Raw genomic sequence first — 9,961 nt, 5'->3', positions numbered from 1 at the left:
CAGGAGGACCCTCAACCACTGCGCCACCAGGGAAGCCCTAGGGTTTTTTTTTTTTTTTTTTTAAGCTACTGAACTATTTTTTTTTTCTTTATTTTTTTGGCTGCATCGAGTCTTAGTTGCAGCACATGGGATCTTTGTTGAGGCATGTGGGATCTTTTTGTTGTGGTGCGCGGGCTTCTCTCTAATTGTGGCATGTGGGCTCTCTCTCTAGTTGCAGCGTGCAGGCTCCAGGGTGCATGGGCTCTGTAGTTTGCCACACGTGGGCTCTCTCACTGAGGCACACGAGGTCAGTAGTGGTGGCACACAGGCTTAGTTGCCCAGTGGCATGTGGGATCTTAGTTCCCTGACCAGGGATCGAACCCATGTCCCCTGCACTGGAAGGTGGATTATTTACCACTGGACCACCAGGGAAGTCCCTCTAGTTCCTTAAGGTTTAAAGTTAGGTTGTTTATCTGACATCTTCTATTAATGTAGGCACTTACAACTGTAAATTTCTCACTGAGTACTCCTTTTACTATATATCCCATAAGTTTTTGGTATGTCTCAAAATATTTTCTAATTTCCCTAGTGGTCTTCTTTAACCCACTGTTTTTTTAAGAGTGTGTTGTTTACTTTCTGCATATTTGCTAATTTTCCAGTTTTCCTTCTGTTACTGATTTCTAGTTTCATTCCATTGTGGTCAGGGAAGATGCTTTGTATGATTTTAATCCTTTTTAATTTATTGAGAGTTCTTTTATTACCTTACATTTACATTAATAAGAGATATTGAGCTGTAGTTTCCTTTTGTGTGTTTTTCTGGCTTTGGTATGAGGGCAATGCTGAGTTAGAATGAGTTAGGAAGTGTTCCTTTTCTTTCAATTTTCTGGAAGAATTTGAGAAGGATTGGTATTAATTCTCCTTTAGATTTTTGGTAGGATTCATCAGTGAAGCCATCTGGTCCTGGTCTTTTGTTAGGAGGTTTTAAAATGTATTAAAATTTGTTTTGTGGCCTAACATATTATCTGTCCTGGAGAATGCTCCACGTGTACTTGAGAACAATGTATATTCTTTGGGACGAGTGTTCTTTATGCCTTTTAGGTCTAGTTGGTTTATAGTGTTTTTCAAGTACTCTATTTCCTTATTGATCTTCTGTATAGGATATTCTTTCCATTATTGAAAGTAAGGTATTGAAGTCTCCAACTATTAGTGTAGAACTGTCAATTTCTCCCTTCAGTTTTGTCAATATTTGCTTCATATATCTTGGGACTGTGTTGTTTGGTGCATATATAATTGTTATAACTTCTTCATGATTTTCCCTTTTTATCAATATAAAATGTCCTCCTTTGTCTCTTGTAACAGTTTTTGACTTAAAATCTATTTTGTCCACTATTAATATAGCCACCCTAGGTCTCTTTCGGTTATTCTTTACATAGAATATCTTTTCCATCCTTTCACTTTCAACTTATTTGTGTCTTTGGGTTTAAAGTGAGTCTCTTGCCAGCAGCATATACTTGGATTGGATCTCTCTTTTTTTTTTAACATTTTAAACTGTTTATAAGTGTACAGTTCAGTGGCATTAAATACACTGTTATGCAAGCACTACTACCATCCATTTCCAAAAATTTTTTCATCTTCTCAAACTGAAACCCCATATCCATTAAACAATAGCTCTTTATTCGCTCCCACCCAGCCACCCTGCCCCAGCCCCTGGCAACTACTGTTCTACTTTTTATCTATATGAATTTGACTACTTTAGGTACCTCATATAAGTGAAATCATACCTTATTTGTTCTTTCGTGACTGGTTTATTTCACTTAGCATAATGTCTTCAAGTTTCATCCATGTTGTAGGTGTGTCAATATCCCATTGTACATATGTACCATATTTTGTTTATCCACTTACCTGTCGATGGGCACTTGGGTTGCTTCCACATTTTGACTATTGTGGAGAATGATGCTATGTACTTGAGTATACAGATATCTGTCTGAATCCCTGCTTTCCATTCTTTGTGCTATATACCCAAAAGTGTAATTGCTGGATCATATGGTAATTCTATTTTCAATTTTTTGAGGAACCACCATACTGTTTTCTGTAGTGGCTGCACCATTTTATTCCCACCAGCAGTACACAAGAGTTCCTTTTTCTGTACATCCTCACCAACATTTGTTATTTTGGGTTTTTTTTTATACATTTATTTATTTATTTTTGGCTGTGTTGGGTCTTCGTTTCTGTGCGAGGGCTTTCTCTAGTTGTGGCAAGTGGGGGCCACTCTTCATCACGATGTGCGGGCCTCTCACTGTCACAGCCTCTCTTGCTGCGGAGCACAGGCTCCAGACATGCAGGCTCAGTAGTTGTGGCTCATGGGCCCAGTTGCTCCACGGCATGTGGGATCTTCCCAGACCAGGGCTCGAACCCATATCTCCTGCATTGGCAGGCAGATTCTCAACCACTGCGCCACCAGGGAAGCCCCTGTTTTGTTTTAAATAATAGCCATCCTAATGGATATGAAGTGGTATCTCACTGTAGTTTGATTTGCATTTCCCTAATGATTAGTGATGTTGAGCATCTTTTCCTTTACTTATTTGGCCATTTGTATGTCTTCTCTGGAGAAATTTTTATTCACATCCTGTTAGATCATTTTAAAATCCATTCTGCCTTTTTTTGTGAGTGATAGAATATATATAAAATTTACCATTTTAATCATTTTGAAATATACAAATCAGTGACATTAAATACATTCATAATATCGTGCACCTATCACCAATCTCTGTCTTTTAACTGGTGAGTTTAATCCATTTATATTTAAAGTGATTACTGATATTGAAGGACTTACTTCTGCCATAGTACTGTTTTCTGTGTGATATCTTTTTCATTCCTTAATCCGTCCAGTCCTGACTTAGTGTTTGATTTTTCTCCTAGTATGTGCCATTTTGATTTCCTCTTCATTTCCTTTTCTATATATTTCCTACTTGTTTTTGTAGTGGTTACCATGGAGATTACAATTAACATCCTAAGATAACAGTTGATTTATTAGAAACCATGAAGGCTAGAAACCAGTAGAATGATATATTTAAAGAACTGACAGGAAAACACAAACAAAAACATGTCAACCAGTAATTCTATACCCAGAAAAATTGTCCTTCACAATTAAGGAGAAGTTCAGACATTCCCAGATTAACAAAAACTAACAGCATTTGTTACTAGTAGACCTTCCCTACAAGAAATGCTACAGGGAGTCATTCAGACTGAAACAAAAAGGCACTAGATAAAAGTTCACTGATAAAGGTAAGTACAAGGTAAATATAAAAGCCAGTATTACTGTATTCTGGGTATGTAACTCTTTTCTGATTCTTACATGGTTTAAAAGACAGATGCATAAAACAATAATTATAAATCTTTGTTAATATGCATGCAATATGTAAAGATGTATTTGTAACAATACCAACTTCAAGGGGGACATAGAATTGAATAGGAGGAATTAATGTATGCTATTGAAGCTAAGATGGTATAAATTTAACCTAGATTCCTATACATTTATCTGTTTCTTAGGTGAGCTTTGGTAATTTGTGTCTTTCCATCTATTCTCCATTTCAACTAAGTTATTGAATTTATTGGCAAAAAGTTGTTCCTAATATTCCCTTATTATTCTTCTATTATCTGTAGAAACTGTTGTGATCTTACCTCTTTCATTCCTAATATTGGTGATTTGTATTTTCTCTCTTTTTTCCTGATCAATCTGGCTAGAGGTTTATCAATTTTGTTGATCTTCTCAAGAAGCAGCTTATGGTTTCATAGATTTTCTGTTTTCTATTACATGGATTTCTGCATTGATCTTTGTTATTTTCTTCTGTATACTTTGGTTTCAGGTGGAAGCTGAGGTCGTTGACATATCTTTCTTTTTTAAAATAGATATTTAGTGCCATAAATTTCTCTAACAGAGATGTCCCACAAATTCTGATACATTGCATTTGCATTTTCATTCAGTTCAAAATAACTCCTAATTGATCCAGAGGTGTGTTATTCATTTTCCAAATATCTGGGAATTTTCCAAGGATGTTTTTGTTATTGATTTCTAATATAATTCCACTGTGATCAGAACACATACTTCATTATGACTTGAATCCTTTTTAATTTATTGAGACTTGTTTAATGTTTTGATCTGTCTCGATAAATATTCTGTGTACACTTAAGAATATGTATTCTGCTAGTGTTAGGTGGAGGATTCTATAAAGGTCAAGTTGGTTGATAGTGTTGTTCTAGTTCACTATATCCTGGCTGATTATTTGCTTGTTTTATCTATTATTCAGAGGGTAGTATTGAAATCTCTGACTAAAACTGTGATTGTTTTTTCTTGGAGTTCTATCCATTTTTGTGTCATATATTTTGAAGCTCTCATTTTGGGCACATGAACATTTAGAATTGTTATGTCCTCAATTAATCAACCCCTTTGTCATTATGAACTGAACCTTTTTTCATCTCTGGTAATATTCTCTGCTCTAAAATCAACTTTGTCTGATTTTATTATAGCCTTCCCAGCTTTCTTTCTTTTTTTTTCTTTTTTTTTTTTTTTGCAGTACGCAGGCCTCTCACTGTTGTGGCCTCTCCCGTCGTGGAGCACAGGCTTCGGACACGCAGGCCCAGCGGCCATGGCTCCGTGGCATGTGGGATCTCCCCGGACCAGGGCACGAACCCATGTCCCCTGCATCGGCAGGCGGACTCTCAACCACTGCGCCACCAGGGAAGCCCCCAGCTTTCTTTTGACAAGCATAAACATGGTGTATCTTTTCCCATCTTTTTGCTTTTACCCTATTGGAGTCTTTATATTCAGAGTACATTTCTTGTGGGCAGCATGTAATTGTGTCTTACTTTTTTATCCATTCTGATAATCTCTGCCTTTTTATTGGGTTGATTATTTTATTATTATTATTTTGGCCATGCTGTGCAACATGCGGGATCTTAGTTCCCTGACCAGGGATCAAACCCATGCCCCCTGCAATGAAAGGATGGAGTCTTAATCACCGGACCGCCAGGGAAGTCCCTTAATTGGGTTGTTTAGACCATTTACCTTTAATGTGATTATTGATATATTTAGGTTTCAGTTTATCATCTTATTTGTTTTCTGGTTTTCTCATCTGTTCTTTGTTACCCTTTTCCTCTTTTTCTCCCTTCTTTTGGATTACTTGAGAATTTTTAATTCTATTTTATCTCTTTTGTTGACTTATATAATATAGCTCTGTTATTTTAGGGTTTACATTATGTGGATTTAACTTATAACAGTTCATCTCATCACAGGAACAAACCAGGCCTCAAATGCAGTCCCAGAGTAGCTGCCAGAACAGAGCTGTCCAAGGAAGAGGGGCCCGCCCATCATCCCATTCTGCCTTACCCTTGGTGATCACACCAAGGGCCTTGGGAAGTCATTACACCACTCAGGGCCCTCAGCTTACTCATAGTAAACTGAGGTCGTCCCAGCTGCCCTGCCTACCTTGGAATGGTGTTCTGTCCTAGGAGTAAAGACCCTGTGCCTTTCCACACACTGGCCTAGCTAATGCAATCACTAGGCCTGCTCCGAGGACCACTAGACCCTCTAGATATGTGGTTGGAAGTCCTGAGGATGGGAACAATGGTTGGGTGTGTGGTCAGCCAAGGGGGCCTGGGTCTAAAACCTACTACTTGATCCCTACTTCCTTGTAAGGAGAGAGGCCCTGCCTGGGGAGGTGCCTCCTTCCTCTGCCCTCAGGTCTAATAGAAGACTCTTATGGGTGGTCTCCCTACTCTCCAGACTCAAAGGCAGAGAATACCAGGTAATCTACCTGGAGCCTTCAGACCCAAGCTTTTTTCTCATTCCTTTCCCTTTATCTGATTCCCCAGTCAGATGGTGGTGTCTGGAGGCAAGAGGCAAGTTCCCACCTGCCCTCTGGTTCCTAATTGGGTCATCTCTGCACCAGACCTGCTCTCATCTAACCACCTCTGCAAGGACTTGAGGAAACTGAGGCCTGACCAGACAAAGTAGCTCAACCACATCCATGCCATTGGCTGTCTCTGGCAAGAGTAGGGTGACCCAGGAAATTCCCTGGCGGTCCAGTGGTTAGGACTCCAGGTCCAGTGGCAGGGGGCACGGGTTCAATCCCTGGTGGGGGAACTAAGATCTTGCATGCCGGGCGGTACAGCCAAAAAAAAACAAAACAAAAAGAATAGGGTGACTCACAGCACCCCTGTATCTCCAGTAGCACTTGAGGACCCACGAGGGCCTCAACCTGGTTCGGCTGCCACAACCTTTATGTTCTTGGGTGTTTTCCATCACCTGCCAATCTGGAGTTATCCCAATTGTGTGTGATTCTGGTGACAGAAAGGTAGGTGTGGTACAAAACTATACATACACAATTCGAGGTAACTAGATTCACATGCAGTTGTAAGAAATAACAGAGATCCCTTGTACACTTTGCTTAGCTTCCCCCAATGCTAACTTGTGCAAAACTATAGTATAACATCACAACCAGGATACTGAGATTGGCAAAACCCACCAATCTTATTCAAATTTCCCCAGTAAGTGTGTGACATTTTAATTATCAGACGACCGAAGCTTCAACCCAGGCTTACCTACTTGGCAAGTTACCTATGACCCAGAGGATCTTCACCTCGCTGCTCCGTCTGTGCTCTGGAAAACCGGAAAGAGGCTAACAGGGAATTTAAAATTCTGAGCATGCTATGTGCTAGGCTCTACCCATGTCATGGTTTAATCCCTACAGCGGCCTGTTTTACCAACATTAAGAGTGAGGCGCAGAGAGGGTGGCTAGGTGGGTGGACCTGAGGTCCAAGGCTGGGCAGGGGCTACCCCAGGCCTGCCTACACACTCTGAGCACAGCACAGAGGGCCCGTCTGCGCTGCTAGGAGGTCTAGAGGGCTCAACAAAGCCCTTGTGGGGCTTTGGAGTCCTTGTGGGGCCTGGGCTAAACGTTAGAGCGTGACTGGGCTCCAACCAGACGTGCGAGTAAAGCAGACGCCAGGCCTCTCCCTGGAATGTGAGCTCCCAAGCGAGGCCGCAGAGCAGGGGTCCGCCCCGGGGTACGCTGGGAAGCCGCGCGCGCCCCGCCCCTCTCCGCCCCTCCCCGCTGCGCAGCCCTCGGCTGCCCCCTGCCGTCACAGGGTGGACCCTGCAGCCCAGGCCGTCTCGGCTCGGCGCCGCCAGCACCCCAGGCCTCCGGATTGGCCCCTCCCGAAGCCTCCGGGCCCTCTGCCTGCCGCCATCGGATTGGCTGCACCCTGATACTGTGGCCCCGCCCATTTCCCCGGGTCCTTTGATCACGCGCCTGCCGGCTCTTCCGGGGCCCCGGAGCCAACCGAGGGCGTTCCTTTCCGGGCTGCATCGGCGGGAGGTAAGGCTTGGCCGGGTTGGATGGGCTGCAAAGCGCCGGTACAGGTCCACGCCTCGGGGTGTCGGGATGCCAGGATGCCCAGGCCCCTCTGTGCTCCCCCTAAGTTCCCTTCCCCTGGCCTGAGCCTCCCAGCGCCGTGGGAACTACCTCCCGCTCTCCGTTGCTGGTCCGCATCCTAGGAACGGCCTGTCACCCTCCCTACCTCGGCATGTCCCCTCGACCATGGGACGGGCATGCGACTGAGTGAGCCCGGAGCCCCCACGGGTAGCGGGACGGGTAGCTCATACCTTGCCCTCCGATAGAAGCCCAGGAGAACCGGGGTCAAGGACCTGGGTATATCTGCGTGCAGCCACCCGTGGACAGTCTCCTTGCATCTGTCATGGGAGCTGACCCTCTCCACTTCCTCCTGTCATCCCAGGCCAGGAGGGGAGGGACCCGGGCGGAGCCCCGAGTGGGGACCAGGGGGCGGTGACATCACCTCGCAGATGCAGTGCAGCCCTGCCCACTTGTGTCCACCCTGGCACATGAGACGGATGGGGGAGACGGTGCCCAGGCTATGCCTGGAGTGACTCCAGGGACAAAGAGGGCATAGGACCTATATAGACCGAAGTGCGGGCACTGGACCCGGGCCGAGATGGTCTCCTTCAGATGCTCCCACCTCACCTCTAGGCTGCAATGCAGGACCCTCATGTTTTAACCTAATATCCCTATTTTGCTCCACTGGATAGCTGCTGGCAGTCCAGTATCCCAGGAGGTTGGGGCAGGAGCTGGGAACCTACATCTGACCTCTCCTCAGGAATTGATATCTGCAAATGTTTGGCCAGCACCTGAGCTGAGCCCCACCCTGATATGGGGATTAGGAGCTGGGCAGGACTCAGGCCCTGGGTCTGGGCCTCCCTTTCGTGCCGTTTACACCCAGGAGTTGCTGAGAGTCCCTGGAGGGTTAAACCCAACACATTGACCTGGAAGATCCCTCTTCCCAGTGCCTGACCTAAGTTTTTGTATATTACTAGCTCTTGGGGAGGAATCCGGAGCCTGGGTGGAATTGACAACCTCCTTCCTCCTCCCCAGGGAGCCCAGTGGAGGCGCCCTCCCGAGGCAGTACTACTGCCCATGCTGACTACCCAGCCCTCTGGCTGCCGATGTCATGAGTAACACCACAGTGCCCAATGCCCCACAGGCCAGCAGCGACTCCATGGTGGGCTATGTGTTGGGGCCCTTCTTCCTCATCACCCTGGTCGGGGTGGTGGTGGCCGTGGTAAGGAGCCCCCACATACATACATACACGCCTGCACACAGCATCTCAGCTGTCCTGCTATTACGGGGAGAGGAGGGTGTGGAGGTGGACCCCTGTCACTTGTGGGCCATCCTGGGCTCAGCGGCCTCCACAGTGCTGTGTCTCTGTTACAGGTAATGTATGTCCAGAAGAAAAAGCGGTGAGTGTCCCTGCCCCCAGCGCCACCTCCCCCGAATCGTGTTTAAAGTTCTTCCCGTAGGATCTGAGATCCCTGCATACATGTAAGATGCTCCTCAGCCATTCAGACACAAACCTGAAATTCCCTACACTCCCGTTAGGTTTTCCTGCCCAGACATGTCTTGTTAGAGCTCTAGTGTGCCCCTGCCAGGGGGAGTTGAGACAGGGCAGTCAGGTGTCTGAAGAAGGGGAGTGGGTCCCCTGGGCTGAGCCCCCTCCCATGCTCCCCAGGGTGGACCGGCTTCGCCATCACCTGCTCCCTGTGTACAGCTACGACCCTGCTGAGGAGCTGCACGAGGCTGAGCAGGAGCTACTCTCTGACGTGGGGGACCCCAAGGTGAGCACTCTGGGGACAGGGAGAATCAGCAGAGGTGGGTCTGCTCTATTCACACCCCTGAAGACAGAGCCTGGTTCTGCTCTCAGCCTTCCCCATGTGGGCCGTGGCTAGTGGGGTGCCTCCTCCCAAGTTGTGCTGTGGACTGTGCCCTGTGGTGTGGGTCTCCTCCCCTACAGGTGGTCCATGGTTGGCAGAGTGGCTACCAGCACAAGCGGATGCCCTTGCTGGATGTCAAGACATGACTTGAGCCCCCTGCCCTGGTCTTCAGAACCACGGGGTCCTGGAACGTCCAGGGCCCTGCAGCCTGCTGCTTCCCCCAGCTCCCCCTCCTAGGTACTGGGTCTCCATTCCTCCTCCCATCAGTCCCCAGTCCTAAGCCCTGCATAGCAGTCAGCCCCCACTGTCACCTCACTCCCTGCTAGGCTTTCAGTCCTTTGTGGGCTGAGCCTACCAGCCACTCCCAGGAGCTAACAGGAATTTTTCCTTCTGGGGTGGAAGGGTGGCTGGGAGACAGGGTGGAGCTTTGCCCTTCCACAGGCACCACCTTTCTCTAGCCCTCCCTGACTTGGCTTTGGAGCTGTTCCCATGGTGACAGGGCCTAATGTATAATATTCAGTATATATATTTTGTAAATAAAATGTTTTGTGGCTAGGGGTGTAGTTGACTTCTTCAAGAGGGGCTTAAGTTACCTTCCCTGGAGCTGACACCAATGCTTTTTCTTCTTCCTCCCCCACCCACTAGACCCTTGGTTTCCACCCTTCCCTATTCCAGGCACCCATCACAGAAAGACTCAGT

At 46.4% G+C, this 9,961-nt stretch overlaps 1 protein-coding gene across 3 annotated transcripts in view; it reads left to right on the top strand.

Moving 5' to 3' along the window:
- The window catches only part of SMIM29 (small integral membrane protein 29), an 18,605-nt gene extending 9,098 nt beyond the window's left edge, over nt 1-9,507 (top strand). The window contains exons 1-5 of one of the 3 annotated variants that reach the window (XM_007128860.4): nt 5,137-7,355; nt 8,427-8,613; nt 8,766-8,791; nt 9,061-9,166; nt 9,343-9,507. In XM_007128860.4, the coding sequence (XP_007128922.1) occupies nt 8,503-8,613; nt 8,766-8,791; nt 9,061-9,166; nt 9,343-9,408 (309 nt within the window). In that variant the 5' untranslated portion in view covers nt 5,137-7,355; nt 8,427-8,502 and the 3' untranslated portion in view covers nt 9,409-9,507. The other 2 variants (XM_055079627.1, XM_055079626.1) reach the window with 2 other exon arrangements.
- The last annotated feature ends 454 nt before the right edge of the window (nt 9,508-9,961 follow it).

This window comes from Physeter macrocephalus, chromosome 18 (genome assembly GCF_002837175.3).
Source record: "Physeter macrocephalus isolate SW-GA chromosome 18, ASM283717v5, whole genome shotgun sequence".
Lineage (NCBI taxonomy): Eukaryota > Metazoa > Chordata > Mammalia > Artiodactyla > Physeteridae > Physeter > Physeter macrocephalus.
The sequence above is the reverse complement of the archived record's forward strand: the minus strand, read 5'-3'. Positions and strand labels throughout refer to the sequence as shown.